Source organism: Rhopalosiphum maidis, chromosome 2 (assembly GCF_003676215.2).
Source record: "Rhopalosiphum maidis isolate BTI-1 chromosome 2, ASM367621v3, whole genome shotgun sequence".
NCBI classification, from domain to species: domain Eukaryota; kingdom Metazoa; phylum Arthropoda; class Insecta; order Hemiptera; family Aphididae; genus Rhopalosiphum; species Rhopalosiphum maidis.
Window position 1 is genome coordinate 881,707 of NC_040878.1, and position 23,092 is coordinate 904,798.

Sequence of the window (23,092 nt, forward strand, 5' to 3'; positions counted from 1 at the left end):
GTTCGCTTTTGTTATAGTTATTGATAAATATATATACATAATACATTAGTGTATTATATATAATCCTAAAATAAAATAATACTATTATATTTGTGTCACTTATTAATTATTGTACTAATATTTAAGGCAAAAAAGGTAAAGCAAATGCCTTTTTTTTCCCGTGATTTTTAGTTATTACAGGAGTTTTCTTATTTTCAACAGTCCATAATGGTTTTAACCCTAAATTTATAATAGGTTTGTCTTTCTGATCATATTCTTGACTTAATTCTTCTAATACTGTAGGGTTATTTGTCACCATGCAACATGCTCTTAATGTGAAGTAATATATAATTTCTACTCCGCTCAGCAAACTGAAACCTAAAAATAGACCTGCTATGCCACCAAAAGCCACTATAAGAAATGTAAAAATAATAGTTAATGAATATTTATTCAATAATTATAATAAGTTTATGACTAACCTAGCAAATCTACCCAGCCAAATAATACTTCTCTTCTGTACCTCACCATTGGCCATGATACAAAACTGATTTCTAGTGGTTCATCAATTTGATCAGACCTAATAATAATTGTATTAGTTCAGCATTTTCATTAGTTACAATTTACATTTCTTTAGATTTTTTTATTTTAATATATCATGTATTAACATACTGAGCATCTTGAAGTTTTTCTACTTCGTAAACTGTGTTCATACACCCCAATTCACATGGACAGGCAAGTCCGTTTAATATTTGTTCTAGACATATTGAGTAAATTAATAAATTTTATTATGAGGACATCGTACCCGTGTTATCTCCATCTTATTAAGGCATACTATACTAAAATATACGTTCAGTAGTTCCAATTTTGTAGGCTTAGCTTAAATATTAAAAGTGAAATTACCTACTAACAAATTTAAAGATAAGTACTTAATACGTGTTCCCTCATTAGTTTTTTACGATATTTTAATTTTTAAGTGCTTAGTGCACTATAAACATTTTTAATATTTTACATAGGTACTCATAACATATACATTTAAAAAATAAATACCGTAAAAACCCGTCTAGAGAACACAAATAATCTTTCTATATTTAAGTTTGATAATAGGTAATTTCACTCTAATATTTAAATTAAACCTGCTAAACACACAAAATTCGAATTTCTGAACGTATTTATATTTTAGTATGGTAATACAACAAATGCAGGTACGACATCCTTTTAAATAACGATTCTGTAGATTAATTGGAGATAAAAATTTTTAGATTTTTGTAAAAAAATTACTGGGTTTATGTTTCATCATCGATAAAATCTAAATAATATTAAATACGTACTGAGATTTTTACCAATACACTTTAGTCCGTCCAAATCGCAATATTTATACCCATCTGAAACAATAGTATTAAAATATATAATTGTATTGTTCAATAAATTGGTGAAATTTGAAATTATAATATGCTGATTATTTGATGGAAAACCTAAAAAATTTAAAACGTGTTAGATCTAAATTTAAAATTATTAAGATTATAATGCACAAATTACAGGTAATAAAATTGATGCAAAATACCATCTCCCCAGTTCAGCATGGCAGCATGGCACTAAATGATCGCTCGTATATTTAAAAACGAAAATACCCTCGATTTGCTATGCAACACCACCCCAAGTAAGCCTAATTAACTTAAGCAACTTTTTAAGAATGATGGCCCAAAAACAAATTGGGGAAAATCATTTGTTTTTAAATTATAACCTCGTGAAGTTTGCGGTTATACGTGTTCGCACAATGCTTTATTTACCTATTATACACGCAGGGACGTACGCAGAAAAAAGTTTTGGGGGGTGTTTTTGAAAATCAGTTATTGAAAAGTAGAACTTTTTTTAATAAATGTACAAAAATTGTTCATGAAAATTAGGTATACTTAAAATATTTTATTTTAAATCCAAACATTGATATAACAAAATTAACATTACAATTGAATAAGTAAATAACTATACAAAAACTGAAGTATTTCGGGGGGTGTTTGAACACCCAAATTACCCCTCTGTGTACGTGCCTGTATGGCTGTATACTCGGATCATTGATCGCTGAACGAACATTTTTAGTTTTTTAGTCATTTTATTATCCTATACTCTATAGGTATATTTCTGAGTTTTATGTTTATTATTTTTGAACCCCCTCCCTGTATATGTGCCTGTCTGTTGACCGCATTGTAAATTGGATTAACTCTCCGTTATTTAAAAATAAATCAATAAGAATATTTGAATATTCTAAAATAATAAATATAAAATTCGGAAATAAATCGAGGGTGATAAAAGAATTAAAATATACTATGATACTACTTATTTAAAAAAAAAGTTAAATTTCATTTACTTATAGATTTATAAAACCAAGAGACACATCCACATAGTTTCCTGCTGGTATCCATTCGGCATTGAATCATACAAGCGCTAAACGTGTAGTTGGAATCCGTCAATAACGATATCTCGTCTGGAAAAACGCATTTCCTTTGCTTTATTGTTAACTGTCGAGCGCCTTCGGTGGTGTACGTTTGTTTGCTATTAAAAAATATTTTTGCTATTCTCCTGGTCCACAGATGTTGCGGTAGCGAGTCTACGATTAACATGTCGTCTTTGCTGTGTATAAATACCTGTCGCATCATCATGGACAATAAAATTACAAAGGGATTATGGAATAAAGGTATACTTTAATACTTAGTACCTATATATGGAAGTATTTACTATTAAGGACACAATAGTGGACCGTGTACTTGAAGGATAGGTACTATGGTCTATGGGTATTATGGATATATATGAATCCGTCCCCCTTCCTTGTTATTAGGACATTTTTTTGTATTTATATAATAATACAATATTATCAAATTAGCATTAAATAAAATTAAAATAGAAATTATAAATATAAAATTTAAAAAAAAAATCTCAGATCCACTAGAGCTATTTACATTAATAGTTGTATCTCATATACACCCTACAAATTTACGTGAAAATAAGTCGTAAATTATACAGAAACAGATTGCAAATGTAAACTCTCAATAATAAATTCCCCTAATAACATTTTTCTATCTTAAAAAATCGAACCATATAGCATTATTCACCGAGGAGGATACCACTTGAAAACAATTCTAGTTATTCTCTAAAATTTTGTACTATATTAATTGCATTTATATTTTATATTTAAAACAAAATCATATTCACCATAATTCTAATTTAATTAAAATTATATTTTTTGTTGTTATAATGTGAAACTGTTTTTATATAATGAAGTGTAGAAATTTTTTATTGTTGTGCATACACAATTGTTACAACTATTTGATTATTATTATTAATTGACGATTAAATAAAAGTAAAAAAATTTATAAAATATAAATACAATTTAAATTATCTCTATTACCTCTTTTAGAGGAATTAATATAAGTGTAATACTTACAGTTTGTTTTTAGGGGAATTTACAATATTTTAGAGGAGTTTACATTTACCCATAGAAACATCTACTTATAGGCTATAACGCTATATTGCTACTTTAATTGGTTATATGTTTTTTCGTGTCATTGTACATATGCTTCTTACTTTTAATGGGTTTTTAGTTACATTGTCCATATTAAACGTAATGGTCAATTTATTGTCTGTTTCGTAGACGTATTCTATATTGGCTTTTGAATAATTTTCGGGCATCCTGTTGAACGATAAATAAAATCAATTCAACGGTGTTTACAACTGGTATTCAACTTTTATAAAATGTAGGTATTGTGTAAAATATTAATTGCAATGGATCGCATTATTTGAATTACCATGGCCAATCAGGTACTACGTGTTTAGCATTGAAACTATAACAAAATCCATATTCTGTGAACACTGGCTCAAATCCCAAACAACAATTGTATAGTTCGCCTTTGAATGTGCAATCGTATAGTAAGTCTTCGCAATGATATACTACCTATATGTAAAGCATTAAAGTACTTTTTTAATATATCTATAGTAACTAGTAGGTAATAATAATAAAAACGAAAAATATTACTTGGTAAGCTAAATCTTTAAAATTATCCTTAGGTAACCAATCGTAATCAGAAAATTGTTTAAACGTTTGAACATTTTCGTACGAGAACGAAGCAACTTCGTTAACAAATTTGAAAAATGTTTCTGCGCGTTCATTGTCCGTGTTATTGTCGTACACACTAAATAATTATAATACATAATGAACAGTTAATGTTATCATAAATAGCAAAAGTTAATGTAACTTATTGATATTTAAAAATAATCATACTTAATATTCCGTATTTTAAATAATTACTGGACAATTTATCAAAATTCGCATAGTTGTTTATTTGCAGTGTCAAGTGTTGAAGCGTTTCTATATATATTTTTATAATATTCAACTTATTGTAGTGTAGATCAATTCAAATATGTATTAATATTTAATTACGTCATAAAGTCGTCAATATTATTGTGTTTTTTTAAATTTAAATTTAATTTCATCACATATAAGTATTTTACATACATGCTAAATTATTAAGATTAGATAGTGTTACATAGTGCATTTAAAATTTAATAATTATGATTGACTTGTTAGTTGTTTATCTTAAAGTATTAAATAACAGTAAAATTATCAAGTTCAATGATTTATAAAATGTAATTTGTAATTATATTATATTTTTATCGGTGGTAAATAAATCGATGATGTTTTATTTCAATTAATCAGGTAAAATATACTATACGTACATAAATACAATAATATACAACCATAGGTCATAGCCAATAGAAATATAAAATATTTGTGAACTAAATAAAAAATCATTAGTTATAAATTACTTTCGTTAAACTATAAAATTTTGCTTACTTCGTGACGTACTCCCATACTTTTTCATCGGAAGTTGGTCGTTTAGGACAAATCGTTATGGCTGGAAATTGTACGTCCCAACTGTGGAAGTCTGTATCTAAACCAGTAATGGTCGGACTTGTTTGGAACTTCTCCCAAAGCGATATTATAATGATAGAAGTGACAACAATTCCCACGGATAAGAAACTAAACCACATGAACCTATGAAATATGTATAATGTATCTTAAATACGTATATTTTTTTTAAATATAATTATTTTACTATTTTTAAGCATTGTTTTATATTTTTATAGAGTTTATAATATAAAATATGGTCAGAACTGTTTATGTTATAGATTGGGTCATAAATGAAAAATAAATTAAAGTTACTTATATGAGTGATATATGTATTATAATTTATAGGGGTAGAAAACGTGTCGTGTACATTTCTGGAGTCAGAAATTTGGGAATGGAAATCAGAAGGATGAAATAGATTCCCTTGTATTATTTAGACTATTTAGAAGACTTTTTACTTCCCTGACACAAGTAAACAGGGTAGTGGTGTCAAGAGAAAATATACAATTTTTCATTATCGATATCAGTTTCTTAAATTTACATTCATATTTAAAAATATTCAATTTCTACGTTCTACACTTTCTAGTATGTTTTTCAAATGTTGCTTATGGTTTTAGATATACTGGACGACGAACAGGAATTTTGTCAATTATGTAGTAGGTTAGATGTAGCCTTGTAGGTACTTGATAATATTTTACTAATCGTATTTGTTTGGGGTGTAAATCAATAACCCATATATAATGAATTTATTTACATTTTGATATTGGATAATTTTTCTTGACTTTAAGTTATAAGACAAGTTTACAATTAATTAAATTAATTTAAATACCGTTCGTGAAGTGGCCGATCGCTTTGTGCTATATATCTAACTCCGTGTAATGTACTGTGGTTAAAAAATTCATTGAACTGGAGACGCATGCTAGTCTTCAATAGCTTTGTTTTCGACGTGTCAACTTTTTCTATGTTATTCAGACCGTCAAACATTTTTAATGTTGTTTCTCCAACAGTTTGCTTTTTATTAAAATGATTAAGCATATCGACTGTATTTATACACAGCACGTATTAGGTATAATAATGGCTTTGAAAACGCGAACAAATTATCTCTGACAATCTGGCGTGTATGAAATATATATTGGTGTTCGACAAAGGTTCCTATATACTTTGTTATTGATTTATTTGGGTAGGTATATAATGATATTGACACAGATAACAATTATTATGGCTATATCAGTGGCGTAACTACAACTTATGGTGCCCTAGTGTAAAAAATTATATGGTGCCCCATCAGTGGTGATAATCTGTGGTTATATCACATCATTTAACAAACCGCAATATATATATATATATTATACAGGATGTCCCATAAGGATTTACCTATTGCGATATCTCCTGAGATATCATAATTCTGGTTTTTTAATAATATTCACAGGGACAAGAACTACAAACATTCCATGATTTCATTTATTGCAATGTTTTGGTAAAAAAGTAAAAATATATTTTTTTATTTAATTCTTTAAAAAAAATAAAAAATAGCAATTTTGTATAGTTCATTTTTCTGAAAATATTGAAGTTTCGACATTTTAATTTCATTAATCTCCTAATTTTTTTCTAATTTCAAAAAAATCATTGTATCAAATATAATATGGCCCGCGTGCTTGTAGAGCCGGAAAACGCTTTCAACTGCCACAGTTTTTTTCAAAACTAGAAAAAAATATTAAAAATCAAGAGATTAATGAAATTTAAATGTTGAAACGCCAATATTTTCAAAAAAATGAACTCTACAAAATGGCTATTTTCAATTTTTTTGAAAATAATTAAATAAAAAAATATATTTTTTAACTTTTTAACCAAAACATTAGGTACAATAAATTAAAACATAAAATATTTGTATGATTGTTATAATAATAACATTGAACATAATGTTTTATGACAGCGCTTCTCAACCTATGGTACGCGAACAAAATCTTCCTTTATAAAAAAAATTGGAACAAATAATTATTAACATTGAATATAATTTGGTTTATTTGGTGGTGTGGAGGTCGTTTGTAATCGTAATAATAAATAATAATAATAATAATAATTGTACATATATTTAATTTAATTTAATTTATTTTTGTACATTAAATACTTAATTCCTAATAAAATAAAATTCTACACATGTAACATAAACGTATACATTATTAAGTAAAAAAAAACTGTGTAGATGGTACACGAATATAAAACGGTTGAGAACCGTTGTTCTATGGTAATGCCACTTTTTAATGTTTATTAAAATTTTAATATGTCATATTATTATAATATACCTATGCGTCATAATATTATATATTATTTTTGTATTGGTTTTATATATTATAATAGTATACAAAAAATGTAAATGCATCAAATGGAGTCCCCAAAATGGCATGTACTTTGGTGTCCCAGTTTAAGTACCACCCAACACCCTCGCTTGTTGCGCCATTGAGTTATATTATAGACCAGGGGTGGCCAAATTGCGGCTTGCGAGCCGCATGCGGCTCTCTTCATCGACGTATGAGGCTCGTGGTCTTGTTTACAAAACCAAAATTTTAATTTTTTTTGCATACATTTATGAAAAAAAAATGTTTTTATTATTATTATTATTTTATAATTTCATATTTCATAATTTAATATGTTTATCGGATGTTAGCTATCTTTATTATTTTTGTGATATAAAAGTACAGATTAGATAATTCGGCTCGCGTACATAGTCATGTTGGCCACCCCTGTTAATTGTTATAGACTATGTACCTCCTAGTTTACCTTAAAAAGTTAAGTACCTATAATGGCATTAAAAATATTTTGTAATAAAAAAAGAAACTATATTATATTTAAGGGTCTATTATATTAGATATAAAGTTATAATCCAACAAAACTATATTATGATTTAAATAAAAATAATCAAAGGCAGTTTGTAATAACTGTTAGAAGTTAACACAAGTGCGTTTCATTCATGCTTTTACAGACAATAGACATAATAAGGTATTATTGTTGGTGTCACAAACTAACAACTCCCACGAATGCGATAATATGAACTACGTAGGTATTTAGTTTCTAATAATATATTATAATTTATTACTACGTTTTGTAAAAAATAATAAATTTTGAATGAAATATAAAATTAAAATAATGAGGAATATAAATTTTTAACGATTTTATAATGCCAAATTTGATTGTTTTAAAGACATATTTATATATTTTTTGGAATTAGATATTTGCATTCATTGTTTTTTGGAGTTTTTTTGTCAAGTTCTATACTATCAATGTTAGTATGATTAAAATTGACCTAGCCGGATAAAGGATTTATTGATTTTTATACATAGACGTAATATTAACATTTTAAAACTAAATAATAATTGTTTTTTTTTTAAATAAAATTTTAATAAAGTTTAATATTTGATTAAAATTAATAACATTTATGTTAAATAGTTTTTGTAATTGATAAAAATAATATTTTTTATTAATTCAATGACAAAAATAGTTTATTTTACCAATTAATTTAACTGTATTTTTTTTCTCTAAAAATTTTAGTATTACACAGTTGAATATTATTAACATACGTCACTGTATATTTGAGCCTTCACGTTCATTCGTTATGCCTGTCTCCAATCCCTTCACTCTATAATTAGACTCACTCCCCCACTGCAAAACGCGTCAACGCCAGTCCTTGGACGTATAAAAACAAATATAGATTTTGTTTTAATTTGTTTATTTTCCCGTCCTTTTTTTGTAATTGTTTTTACACGTAAAGGCTGATATTTATTATTTTGTGTGTAGTTTGGCAAAAGGCGACTTTAACGACGGAGGCGTAAGTGAGTACTGCATAATAAATACGAAGATATTTTTTCCAAATTGTATTTCTTTTCATCGTTTTCGGTATCGGTGGAAGGGACGCGGGTGTAGTATACAGCAATGAGTCGTGTGTTCCAAAATTAAACTTCAGCCAAATGGATCACCGACACGGTTGTGTCTAGTGTACAAGTTCAGTGTACACCGCGCCGTCATCTCGTCGCGTCGCTCTTTTAACTGCGCTATACCGCAAATCAGCATGACGGTGGCGCAATGTTTTCATCGTTAAAGTTTTCTACGCTACGGTCGAAGAAACACACGTCTCCGAAACAAAGCGTGCAGAACCGGAAGTCTACGAGCAAATGTAAGGAGCCTACACGTGAGCAACATTGTATGTTCAAATATAATATTATAAACAGTCGACAGCCAACTCACAATCGTGTTGTCATAATTTGTTTTAGGGCTGCTGGAGAAAGTGTGTTCAACCCAGAAGAGTGAAGACAAGCGAATGGTGTCCAAGCACACAATTTATGAGTCCAGTAACTACACGGATCAATGTACGAGTGTATTTATATAATAATATTGATATGACTGTAAAGTAGAACTAAATATAGATAATATGTAATATACATGCAACAGAAAATTAACTAGAAAGTATATAATATAGTATTATACCCACTCAGCACACTCTACATTATCATTGTACAAGTCCATTGTTCAAATTATTTAGTATAATTTAACTATTATTATAATCAGTAACAATTCAATTATTAATGGAGCTTTAGGAAAATTATATAGCTATAGAACAAATATTAGGGGCTTTTATATATATTATATATACATATATACCTATGAAAATTTTGCAATTATAGCAAAATAGTAGTTTTAGGCATATATGGTCAGATAGATACTTAATTATGGTAAACATAAAGATTAAATATAATCAACAATAAATGAAAAGTGAGGTAGATCTCAATGAAAAGGTAATTTTAAATTGAGGAATGCGTATTATCATATTAAAAACTAATAGTATTTAACCAATTTAGTATACTGAATATTTAAACAGGCAAAGAAAATATCTACAACTTAATTTTCATAAAACTCAAGTTTCTTATAATTTCAAAACATATTTTTTTGAAGGTATTCAAATTGATATTTTTGTGTATATGCTTTTATTCTTTATTTTCAGATCAGTATGTGAAGCACAAAATCATCGACGTGTTCATTGAACGAGAAGACGGTAGTCTCGGGATAGTACTGCGTGGTGGTGCACATCCGGATCCTGACATGTGCAAGCCGTTGACCGTGACGCATGTTAGACCCGACGGGCCTGCCGATAGGTTAGTAATATTTAAATCAAGTTTAGATTTTTGTTCAGAAATTTAAATTTTTTTAAATTGATGATAAATTTAATAGATAATAATAATTCTGATTAAATAATTGTTATGTAAAATTAGGACTGGCTTGGAGAATATCGTGGCTATATGCAAAATGTTCTTGGTAGTCCTATTCTTGTGACGTGTTTAGACTTTGAGGCTTTAATGACACTTTGATTTTATCATTGCATCTGGATGACAGGATGAATATATGACAAAGATTTGTTCTATTATTCCAATTATTAACCAATATACATCTTGTTTTTGTATAACGAAATTAATATTGTAATTATAAGGGGATTCGATATACCGACCATTTCTATCTTTGTCTAATAGACGTAGAACATATAAATTTAGACGTGTTTTTGTCAAACATACCAATTTATTTATTTATTATATGGCACATTTTGACACATAATGTACATAAAAAATTGTAACGTGGAATAAAAATAAAAATAAAATAACCCATATAATAATAATAATAATATTAAGTATAACAATGTTCAACCGGATTATAATATTATAATACCAATTGATCTAGTGAAGTGATAAGAAATTCGAAAACAGATTTTAATTTGTTGTTAAGTCTACACGAGAGTTGAGATAGATTTTCCCACATTTTTTTATTTTTTGATAACCTATAAGGCTATAACTTCTTTAAAAATTGAAAAATGACAATTTTAGATTTTGAACTTGATAATGAAAGTATTAATTTTATAATGAAGTAGTTGTTTTGTATTTTTGGATGAGTATTATATTATAATAAAAATGAGGGTGGTTTTGGATATAAAGTTGAATTTAGTTTGTACTTTAGATAGATCAAACCCAGTACTTATTTTTAATGTCAAGAAAAAAACAAACAAATAATTTAAGTAAAACTGGAAATTTTACACAAATCCAATTTTAAACATAATTTATTTTATTTTTTTGATATAACTCAAAAACGGATAAATAGTTACTTAAATTCATAACCAGACAATTATATTATCATTATCTATTTTCAAAATATTTAAACGATTTTTGAGCTATTTATAGGTATATGAAATTTTCTTTAAAATATTTTTTTTTATGAATATTGATTAAAAATTATTTGCTGAGTAGAAATGTTTGAAAATTTATTACAAAGCTCCTCATAATTTGTTAATTTCTCAATTAAAAATATTGAAAATCTATAGTCACAATATTTATTTATAAACGTTTAAAAGTTAGAATTTTGATAAAATTCATATAAATTTTAATTTAATGCATGGTTATTTATTAGTTTTTCAATCTATATATGAAAACAATTCCAGTAGAAAGCCAAATTAATATTTTATGAGCATTTCAAGTTCAAATGTTCGATATTCACACGTAAAATAATTATTTCTCCTCAAACAATTTTTAATATATTGTTATATTGCAAAAATAAAAAATAACAATAGATATTCTATGCCAAATGTTTATATTATTATTTTCATTATATAAAAATTTTCAAAATTGTTTACCTCTTTTTGAGTTATTTATATGCAAGAGAAATTTTTAATTTTTTTTTTTCTAAAAATTATTTGCTGGGTCAAAATTCTTGAAAATTGAATACAAGATCCTATAAAAGTTATTCTTATATCTGTATAAAAATATTTAAAAACATCATAGCAAGACGCATATTTGGGTATATGCATTTGAAATTCGTTAAAATCGAAAAAATTAGAAAAATATTTTGTAGTTTAAAATTCACAAAATCTGTTTTTAGATGTATTATCATTTAATTAGATTCATTGGCACATTTAGTAAAGTACATTTTTAAATTTATATATTCCGTTTGAATCTCCTAAAAAAAATAATAACAGACAAATTAATTAAGTACTAATAATTAACTCCAAAATGTTTAATAAACAAATTAGTTAGTCTTTATAATAGCCCATACTACTCCCTATTTAATTATGATGCCTGTGATGGAGCCACCTGTGACTCATGTTTTAATATCTATTTACTATTTTTCTTTTTCTTTTATACTCTAAAAGTCTAGAACAGTGGTGCCCAACCTCTGAAGGTATTCTATGTGGCCCACGTAACATTTTTTTTAAAATAAAACAAAATAGTAAAATTATTGTAAACACGATTTTTTATAAATTTATGTATTCTTTTAAGTATTCAAAAAATGTAATAATAACAGTAATAATAATAATAATAAAACTAAAATTCTAGTGTATGTTTCGTTTACTATATAAAAGTAAAACATTTGGTTGAAATTTAGTTGTTCCAATCCTCATAATCTAATATGTACCTATAATTGTACCTACATGTATAAATTGTATAATCTACTATGTACAACAAAAGATTAAGATTGAGATTATTCATACTTTTATATTTAATAGTCCGCTCAAAGATAATTATTTACTAAAGTGGGCTGCCTAAGAAAAAAGGTCGAGCATCACTGTTCTAGAATATATTTAAATTACTTTCTTCCTCTTTTGATCTTGACTTTTCCTATGTTAACGCTTTTTCCTCCAATAATGTCATGGTAATAAAAGCCATTCTTAATTTTATTTTTCAAATTGGTTTTATAAATTAACTGTATGAGTTTTACACAAATTACACGTGATCTATTCGTTTTTTTAGCATTTAACTTCAAATAATAGTTGAGATTCAATCATTTTTGTTAAAATCTTATCAGACGAAAACAAACCGTCAGATGTCAACCAGCTAAATAATAATTTTTTTACAATTAGCCATAAGGCTATTTAAGCATTAATTTATAGAATTAATGGGAGACTCTGTTCGGGAAATAATTGAAAGGTCTCTTGCAATTAGTCTGCAACCTATCAACCCGAAGTATCTATGTACTACGTGTTGTATATAAATCACCCCGTATGCGATGCAATTTATTTAATTGGTATAATAATAACTAAATAAGTAATAAGTATATATACAAATATATTATAAATTTCTATACATACCTAACCTTGCTGGACTAAAAAGTTTTTACTTAAAACTATTTATAGTTATAAACGTGTTTTATGATAACAAATTAGGTTATTAAATATGCAAACATTGATTGATATAAATTAATAATATATTGATTTATTTTTAGAGAAGGCACAATTAAGGTCGGTGATCATTTATTAGCCGTCGATGGTGTTTCATTGAATGGCTTGATATTGGCTGATGCTGATGCAGTACTTAGGCAGTCTGACGGAGCGTGTCGATTGACCGTGCGATACCAAGTATCGGCGGCGGAAAGAGTTGGTAACGCCACTTGTCCACTGCTGGTTGAAGTCGAAAGTCCGAGACCTCATCAATTAGGTCTAAGTTTGACAAACACAATCAATAATAGCGCGGTTGTAGTCGATCATGTAAAACCTGGTAGCATTGCCGAACGGTAAGTCTGAGTTCTTGCGTTAAAAATGGTTTTAATAGATAAATAGAAAATAGTATTATAAACAAAATATGAACTAATTAACTACAAATGGAATACTAAGCACACTTAGACACTCTTATACCCCAATTACATCTGTATTCCATTATTCGTATTAACATATACTTTTAACAATGCAAATGCATTACCAAATGAAAATATGAAATAATATTTTACTAAAGATGCGGTGCTATATATCCGGGTGACCAGATAGTGGCAGTCAATGATACGAGGGTAGCCGGGCTAAGGACAGCTGCTAGTGACGTTTACAAACTTCTACGAACATGTGGAGGCGCTCAGTCCACTCTCAGACTGGAAATAATACCAGCATTTACCGCAGACTTAATACACGCCGAATGTAAGTGCAAATGTGTGGTTCTATTTTACAATTAAGTATAGTACTTAACACGCTGTATAATAAGGTGTCCCGTGAGGATATACCCTTTACTATATCTCTTGAAATAATGGAGATATTATAATTTTGTTTTTTATATGAGACTCACAGGGACAAGAGCTACAAGTATTTTATATTTTAACTTAATTTAATGTTTTGGTAAAAAAGGAAAAAAAATAAATTTTGTAGTTTATTTTTCAGAAAATATTTACGTTTCAACATTTTATTTTCATTAATCTCATGATTTTTAATATTTTTTCTAGTTTGAGAAAAATTGTAAATTATTTAATATCATTTAAATGCCCAGTGTCATCAAATATGTGTCCCGTGGGCTCGTACTCATTTAATAATACAAAAATATTCTCAAAATCATAAGCTAATGAAAATAAAATGTCGAAAACTCTATATAACGTCTAAATAAACTAAATGGCTATCTTCAATTTTTTTTTAAATAATTAAATCAAAAATTATTTGTTAAATTTTTGTATCAAAACATTTAATTAAATTAAAATATGAAATACTTGTAGTCCTTGTCCCTTCGAGTCTTTAAAAAAAACATAATTATGATATCTCCATTATTTCAGAAGATATTGTAATGGGTAAACCCTCACGGGACACTGTCTAGTAGTTGTTTTAAAACGATATTTTTTCCACATAGATCTATTCTAATTTACAATTATGGGCGACAACAATATGCGTATTTGAATGTTCATTTATCAAACAAAAAAGCAACAAAATTAAGATATAAATGATATAATATGTAAAATATGATGGAAAAAATCCATGTTTACAAGATAATATCTATATTCCTTTTTTTTGTGTAACCATCATCAAATAATCTATTGAGGCTTGTAACCATGAATCATAACTGTAGTTGTAGATATATGAAATCATAACTTACCAAATTAAAATTGCGCTATTTATTTATTTTCGAATTAAAAATTAAATTATATAAAAATAATCAACGAAAATAAGTACGATAAAAATCTCAAGAGGTGGGATTGCCCTTTTGGTATGCTCTTAAAATATACAATTGACTAGGTATTTACCTATATTTATATAATATTATACATTTGTATTACCTCAAATTTATAGACTGTTCGTCATACGATTCGCGTCAACATTTGTACTCCGTATACGAAGATCCTATAGATCCGATAGTTTGGGAACCAACGGAAACACGTAAGATTCATTATAATATAATATTTACGAGGACTTTATCATCTGATCATTATAAAATATTTTAAATTTTAACAATATTGGTTTGTTCATAGATAACGTAGTAAGAGTAGATTACACAATATTGACTTTAGTCGCCGACGAAAATGGTCGGTTTGGAATGGATATTCGATCGAATAACTTAGCACTTGTCGTTTGTTATATTGAACCGGGAGGACCCACTGACAGGTTGCTTTTATATAAATTTTTTTTTTCTAGCGATTTTCCCGTTTAATTATGTATAGTAATATAATATACATTTTTATTTTTTGTTAGAACCGGTTGTGTGCAAGTAGGTGATCGCATATTATCTGTGAATGGGTGCAAGAGCACCAGTTTTGTGCCTTTATTCCAACAACCACTGCACGATTTTTTAGGACCTGAAGTAAAAAATGCCTGCATCAAGGTGGAGTTTGATATAACAGATTTTGTGGTACCCACATCAGGAGAATTTACAGTAAAACTACTGAAAAATGACTACAGAAGTCTCGGAATTACGATAACAGGTAAATCGTAATCGTCTATTCTGAATAATAAATAATAATATGTACGAGTACATTAGTATATATTATTTAATGAATATTTTTTTTTAACATTTGTTATACATGGATAAAGGATATTTATAAATTATAACATTGACCGGTGCTTATATGTATATTGTACAGACGATGGCAATGGACAAGTGAGCATTTCGGAAATCGTACCTGGTTCTATAGCTCATCGGTCGGGTACATTAAAAGTTGGTGACACATTGTTGGCTGTGAATAATAAATTGTTAAGTGATTGCACTAGACAAGAAGCAAGTAGTATACTTCAAGAGGCTGGAGACATAGTGACGCTGCGAGTACGGACTTCCAATACAGCTATAGGTAATATACTTTTAGCCTTAACACACCAATAATATATGCAATAATATATAATCATTATTTTAAATAGGACCAATTTGATTTTGAGTGTAAAATATTGTTTAGAAAAAAAAATCGTATATCATAATAATTATTTAAACATTTTCAAACAAAATTAAGTTTTTTGAAAAAAAAAATATTCAAAAATGTATAGTATTTAATATTATTTAAAAAATTTAAAAATTAAATTTTTTCATATACATCAGTTTTTAGCTATTTTTTATTTACTTTTACTTAATTTTAGTAAAACATTTAAATCCCTTTAATAGAATAAATATTTTATTTTTAAAGGCAATTTTATATATTTATATTATTACGGGTAACTATAATAAAGAAAATTTTAAGAACAAATCACCAAATTACTTAATATTTCACAGTTGAACTTAAACTCTCATAAAAATAAAAAATAATTAAAGTAACCGTTTGGAATTTATTTTATTAATTGTACATGATAATATTATGTATAATACGTTTTGGCACTGCTAGACTAAGAACATATTACTCTAAATTAATCGCATTATTTTATATTCATTATTTGGAGTTTGATGTTTGTCATTTAATTAATATTTTTTAAATAATATATAAATATTTATAACGTAAAAGTATTTCTCTTAATTTAACAATTACGACTTTTCATAATTCTAATACGATTTTAATTAATATTTTTAATCTACACTAATTATATTTTATTAATGAAGAAATTAAAACTTGTATTTGAAAACAAATTTATTTTGTATTTATTATGTTTCTAAATCATTGTTTTGCTATTATTTTATTTATTTGACCAAAATTTAAAGACATTTACTATGGATAGAATACATAAATACCAAACACCTTAAATAAAATAAATTGTTATACCTTCAGATATATGAAAAATATACTTAATATTAAACAATAGTCAAAATAATATTGTATATTAACTTTTAGTAGTACATATTTTAAAATTATTCTTTAAACAATAACTAATAATTATTGTTTTATTCGAATATATATTCAATTAATTTTATTATTATACTATGTGAATAAGTGATACGTGTGTGGCATTGGTTCAAGTAACAATGCAGAATGTTTTAAAATTATATAACTATTTGAGAGTCGTTTTGTACAGATAGCAAAATTGTACGTATAAGCTATATAGGTTTAAATTATTTTTTACTCTTAACAATCTTTTAATATAATCTTGAGGTAGGTGATGAGTAATGACTTTTCAAATTAAAAAACATGATTTACTTATTTCATTTTATTTAATAATTCATTAAATTCTTTATGTGGTAGGTAGATAGGTTATAATGCCCAATTTATTTGTATTAAAATACCAAATTATTTATTAATAAATGGTACCTATGGTGTATTCATAATTAGTGGATTTTTAATAATTATGATTCATTATAAATGTAGAATAATAAATTGTAATTGCATGGATTAAATATGATTATTTGATTTGGTTTATTATAGATGATTATGAAAATGAAGATGATTTGGTTCAATACACAGTAGAGCTGTACAAAAAAGGTGAACCTTTGGGTATTACCATCACAGGTTCGGAAGATTCTCGATTACCAATTTCTATACAAGAATTATCACCAGGTATTGAAAATAATTATGATTAGATATTTTATAAATTATATACTTAATTTAATTTTTAATTTTTCCAAATTTCCAAAAAATAATCAAATCAAAGTTAAATTAAAATTTTGCAGGTTTTAAAATATTATGTTTAGGTCTAATGTTCGTGATTGGCTATTAATGTAGTTACGTTCATAAAGTATTCCTTATAGTTTTAATTAATTGAGCTGTTTAATTTTAAAATGTCGTATAAACTTGACAATACACAAGTACACAACATTGTAGTACCTACGTATTATTTCGTTGGTTCAAATAAAATATGTATGTCGTATATCTATAGCTTGCGTGTTATTGCGTAGAAAAATAATGGCGTACAATTCAACAGATAAAAATCACTATAATAACTGGATTCATTAATGTAAGTTACGGTTATTATATTATACATAAATACGCTATACACGCAGACTATAAAATCTAATTATAATAGCAACATAAATATCACAGTACCTAAATAATAGTATTATTTTTTGATTTTATCGCAGGTACATAATTTCCGTTTTTTAATCAAAATAATACCTAACATGGAATCATAGATAGTATAGAAAATATTATATTTTATTTTTATTTAAATATACAAGGTAGTTCACAAAGTGCGCTCATCTTATTTTCTTCTTCATAATTATGTAGTAATTCAAAATCTGATTATTCGGAATTTTTAAATATATTCGCGTCAGGCATTTTGCATCGTGTTAAAATTTGCGCGCATCAATAGTTGGTCGTAATGTGATCACTGTAACGTACTGTTATGCAGGTGGATTGGCTGATCGAACGGGCGCGATACATGTGGGTGACCGTTTGCTGGCGATTAACGGCGCAGACCTATCTGAGGCACCGTTGTCTACTGCCATAGCGCAGCTGCAGAACACCGATGACAGGGTGGTTATCACTGTTTCACGGCCGCAACAACGGTCGTTGTACACCAGCGCTGGTATGCTGTCCAGTTCCGCCGCCGCCGCAGAAGACTCGGCCATCGAGTCAGACACCTGTACCCGGTCAGCGCCCAACTTGCACGAGCCAACACCCGACCGCATTGTGTTCAGGCACAGGTCCAAGAGCGCTCAGAGAAAGGTGCCGGAGTTCGACAGTGATTATTTTGGTGGCACACTTCGCCCGTACTACATACGCGAGCACGCCGACTACGACATTGACAGCATATTCAAGATAGCCGAGAACCAAGACCGGGACGGGTTGCTCGATTTCGACCTGTTCCAGGTAAGTCGACGGCCATTCTGATTTAGAATTAGAATTGAATATGTATATTATAATAATATTTTACTTATCGTTTGATATTATACAGCAAGGTTATTCACCAAACATAATAACCCCATCTTTTCATTTAATAAATTCAAATTCTGATTTTGACATTTTAAAATATACTTTAAAGACCGATTTTCAAATTCTTAAGACATTTCCTACTACTTTAGGAATGTCTAGTAGTGATAGGTACATAGTAAATACTGAGAACTTCTTATTTTTATTGTAAATTATTTAGTGTATGTGTAAAAATTCGAATTTTTCGATGTCTCAAGAATTTTAAAATATTTTAATATTTTAAAAATTCCATGTATCAGATTTTGAATGACTGCATTATTGAAGAAAATAATTGGGGTTAACCGCAGCATGTTTGTTAAATTACAGTGAAAACAATCTCGATATTAAGTTCCACAGTTTTAGGATTTCACCCTGTTTCACTAGGCGATTATAAATTCCACCGATAATTATTATATTTTTAATATAATTTTGTAGATAAATTCCACTGGTCTAATTATTGACCTATACAATTAACTCTACCAATATTATTTGACATTTGTTGAACAATTTTTTTTTAAATTGTTAGTAAAATATTTTCTAGAATTCAATAGTATTTACATACAGTATTTTTTTAATTTACTCATTTTAGTGAGTCTATATAACTTTAGAAATTCGTTTTATTTTAAAATTGTATCGAAATCACAAAAGACATTTGTTGTTAGATTTAAATGTAACATAAATGGAGACAAAGTTTTAGCCTATATGTATACAGTGATGTACTTAGACCTGAATTTTTTTTTTTTTGCGGGGGGGTTTATCCCCCCGTTAGTACGCCACTATATATATATATATAAACTGAACTGCGGGTATAAAATAACACCACCTTCTTTTGTAAAGGTTACTTTGTTCAAAGACGCAGTGTATGAAGATTTCGGATTTAGTATATCAGATGGTTTGTACGAGCGAGGAGTATTCGTTAATAATATCAGAAAAGGCGGACCGGCTGACTTGAGCGGCATGCTGAAACGATACGACCGTATAATTCAAGTAGGTGTTCATTCAATATTTTTTTAATATACTTATTTACTATACAATGTTACATGAAGTGTGTTCACGCTAAGTGGTACCACCAATACAAATTTACTTGTATTTTACCAATATAATTTTTATAGACTTTGAAAAAATTTTCGACAATACAGATCATATTAAATTAATAATAAAATTGAAAAAATTGTCTTCTCCGATCTTTTATCAGTAACGTATCCAGAATTTTTAGGGGGGCACACGCTGTCTAAAATTTTACCATATACACTACCTACTACCAAAAAGAAAAATGAAAATAAACCAAACATTTAATGTTTTTAATGCAAATAATTTATTTATATTTTCAGTCAGTCATTAAGTTAATATGTATGTACATAATAATAAACAGTAATTTAATAATAAAGACGGGTGTTTTAGTCCATACAAAATTATAAGTGTATAAAAACAACAGTAACAATTGTATAAAATTATTTTGACCCATCTGTAAAATCCAATTTTCTTGATGCGTTTTTTGCAAAATCCTCAATGATCTCTTTTTTTTTATTTATGTTTACTAAACCTAATCCATTAAGTCTATTTTCAGTCATTGTTGATCTTTAGTATGTTTTCAGTCATTTTAAGGTAGAAAAATAACGTTTTAACGTAATTGTTATAACAGGAAGAGTTGTGAATATTTGTAAAAGAAATTTAATATTAGGCACAACATCTGTACAATAAGGTAAAGTCTCAATAGTGGTTTGAGGTTTATTCACTGTGCTATTTTATAAATATAAATCTATAAAACAAAAAATAGTAAATACGGCTAATGAAGGGGTGCTGGAAAGACGGACCTGTTTTTCAACCTATATACTTAAAAGAAAAACAATTTCTTGTTCTTTTCTATAAATGTTATTAAAAATATATTTACTGGACAAAAATTCTTGAAAATATAATACAAGATCTTACTTAAGTTATACTTAAATCTGTACAATATATTAAAATGCATAGGCATAATTGATTTTTTTTTATGCATCTAAAGTTAGAATTGTGACGAAATTCTTCAAAATTGCTAAAATTAGAAACTATTTTATAGCTAAAAATGCACAAAAACCTTTTTTATATCAAAGTTTTGAAAATTTAATACGGAGTTCTTCATAGGTATAGTTCATTCTGAAATCATAAAATCTAAAAAATATATAAAAACAATTATTTTTCACAAACATTTTAAATTTTAATTTTGGCGAAATTACTTACTTAAACTATAAATAACAATATATTAATTATTTTGTTATAATTTAAAAACATCATTCGGAAAAACTTCAAGTTTTATGTATTTTATATTATTATAAATTTTACTATACGCAATAAAACTTTTGATTTATTTTAAAATATTATCTATTTATAGATACTATGAGTTATAAGTTTATATAAATATATATTATTATGATAATTAAAAACTAATATAATAAAATAAATGCAATATCTTCAAATACAATTATATTAAAATACATTTTTTCTTTTATTAAAAAGCAAAATTATACTTTTATTTGTGCAATAAGTAATTTTTATATTAAACTAAATAGCGAAAAATTACAGGGTGAAAAGGTACTCAATAGCACCACCTAACCTATTTTAATACTAAAAGTAGAATAAATTACTTGAATAGCTTTATTTAATAAATATATTGCTTGATAATATATGCTGATGGACCGTTTCCGCTCAGAATCATTTTTCGTACACAATAACATATCATTGAATTGATATTTTTCAATTCAACAAGAAACTATTAAATATTATACATGCAACTCATTTCAGGTATACAATTTTCAAAATATGCGATATTTTACACTTTAAAATTTTAAAAACGTTTTAATACGATAATTTTTTTTAAACACATTAATAAATAAAAATAATATTTTTTAAAGAAAACATAAAATGATTATTTCTTTTACGTTGAAAATATGATTTAAAAAATTGTATTATAAAAAAAAACTTATAATTAATTATTTATTTATAAAAAATGTGAAAGCGCGCTTCGTTCTATATAAATACCTACAATGTCAATATAAATGCTATACACTTATACATGTAATATATTATTACTAAACAATACACGTTATTATTCATAAACGTTTTATCGACATTTTCAGGAACATAATAATATGATACATTGATACATATGAATATTAATTTATCTGTAATTTTCTACAGGTCAATAATACCAGGACAGACGATTCCGATTGCTGTCTGACCGTACCATTGGTGGCGTCTGCCGGAGACAAAATCACACTGACTGTGGAAAGACGGAACAACATGCAGAGAATTCAATTTCCTTAGAAAATTGACAATCACGATTAAATTTACTCTTGTATTATACTGCACTGTATACGTTTCTTACAAAGTCGGTTCCTCGAACGCAAATTTCATTTTAGGGCTGAAAACTCCTTGCGTTCTATATGTTTGGTTTTTGTAAAATGTATTATTTTTCTTTGTAAAACGTACTATGCAATACATAGATAACAAGTAAAAACTAATCCTATATAACCATTAAAACTATTTAATAAGTATTCGTTAATATTGCAATTATAATTTAAGTTACAATCTGTATGTTACATTTTTATATTTTATTTTTTTTATACTCATTATTTTTATTTATCCGTTAATTATAAACGTTCTCATTTATATGAGCGCGCCCATGTGTGTTAGCGTGATGTGTGTGTTCATATTTTATATCCTTGAACTGGATATTTTGAGTAATTGAAAATATACTATAATAAACATTAAACTGTAATTTAATAATAATCATCAGTGATCATTTTAATTTTTAGGAGGGATTTTATTTTTAGTAGGAAATGTACATTAGAAAAATACCTATTTAAAGACTGATAAAGATTCTTATTTATTGACCCAAAATATTTTGTTTAAATTTTTTATAAAAAAAATTATACACATATTAATAAAAACCGAAGAACAGAATACCGGCTACATTGTTCAGTATTCTATCTTCTGTGGCTATATTAACTACATTATTATACATACTTTTTGTATGTGTATGTGTAGTAATATTGCATACTCAATACGCCGGGTACCAATATTTTATATCTTCGAAAATTAAAAAATACCCACCAGAATTATTATAGTTCCTCAGCTCAAAGTGCTCAAACACATTTACACATTAACAAAACATTGCAGATCACGTTGTAAAAAAAATATCGTTTATATAAT

General features: G+C 27.0%; 2 protein-coding genes across 3 annotated transcripts; one reads left to right on the forward strand and one right to left on the reverse strand.

The window, feature by feature from the left end:
- Positions 1–5,860, reverse strand: LOC113550998 (sodium channel protein Nach-like). Its single transcript, XM_026952983.1, has 10 exons — positions 5,706–5,860; positions 4,823–5,023; positions 4,004–4,160; positions 3,777–3,922; positions 3,556–3,661; positions 2,342–2,618; positions 1,308–1,361; positions 649–733; positions 459–556; positions 1–390 (listed from the first exon to the last, which is right to left on the reverse strand). The coding sequence occupies exons 1-10, from the start codon at positions 5,858–5,860 to the stop codon at positions 122–124; spliced, it is 1,548 nt and encodes a 515-aa protein (XP_026808784.1). The 3' UTR covers positions 1–121.
- Positions 5,861–8,682: 2,822 nt separating this feature from the next.
- Positions 8,683–22,669, forward strand: LOC113550997 (glutamate receptor-interacting protein 1). 2 transcript variants are annotated; one of them, XM_026952981.1, is made up of 13 exons: positions 8,683–9,071; positions 9,142–9,237; positions 9,870–10,020; positions 13,127–13,414; positions 13,633–13,808; positions 14,940–15,026; positions 15,119–15,251; positions 15,339–15,568; positions 15,728–15,931; positions 17,423–17,554; positions 18,345–18,805; positions 19,742–19,891; positions 22,079–22,669. In XM_026952981.1, exons 1-13 carry the CDS (start codon positions 8,954–8,956, stop codon positions 22,202–22,204), a joined length of 2,352 nt encoding a protein of 783 aa, XP_026808782.1. In that variant the 5' UTR covers positions 8,683–8,953; the 3' UTR covers positions 22,205–22,669. The 2 variants fall into 2 exon arrangements, with proteins under 2 accessions (XP_026808782.1, XP_026808783.1); XM_026952982.1 differs by having other exon boundaries at positions 8,688–9,044.
- Positions 22,670–23,092: the final 423 nt, after the last annotated feature.

Bases quoted from the DNA above. Each gene is read 5' to 3' on its own strand.
- LOC113550998 (XM_026952983.1), bottom strand. From the start codon at position 5,860: ATGTTTGACGGTCTGAATAACATAGAAAAAGTTGACACGTCGAAAACA. The intron at 557-648 runs GTATGTTAATAC...AATTATTATTAG, and splicing joins GAAAAACTTCAAGATGCTCA to GTCTGATCAAATTGATGAAC. The intron at 391-458 runs GTTAGTCATAAA...CATTTCTTATAG, and splicing joins TGGCTGGGTAGATTTGCTAG to TGGCTTTTGGTGGCATAGCA.
- LOC113550997 (XM_026952981.1), top strand. From the start codon at position 8,954: ATGTTTTCATCGTTAAAGTTTTCTACGCTACGGTCGAAGAAACACACG. The intron at 15,252-15,338 runs GTTGCTTTTATA...ATTTTTTGTTAG, and splicing joins CCGGGAGGACCCACTGACAG to AACCGGTTGTGTGCAAGTAG. The intron at 19,892-22,078 runs GTAGGTGTTCAT...AATTTTCTACAG, and splicing joins GATACGACCGTATAATTCAA to GTCAATAATACCAGGACAGA.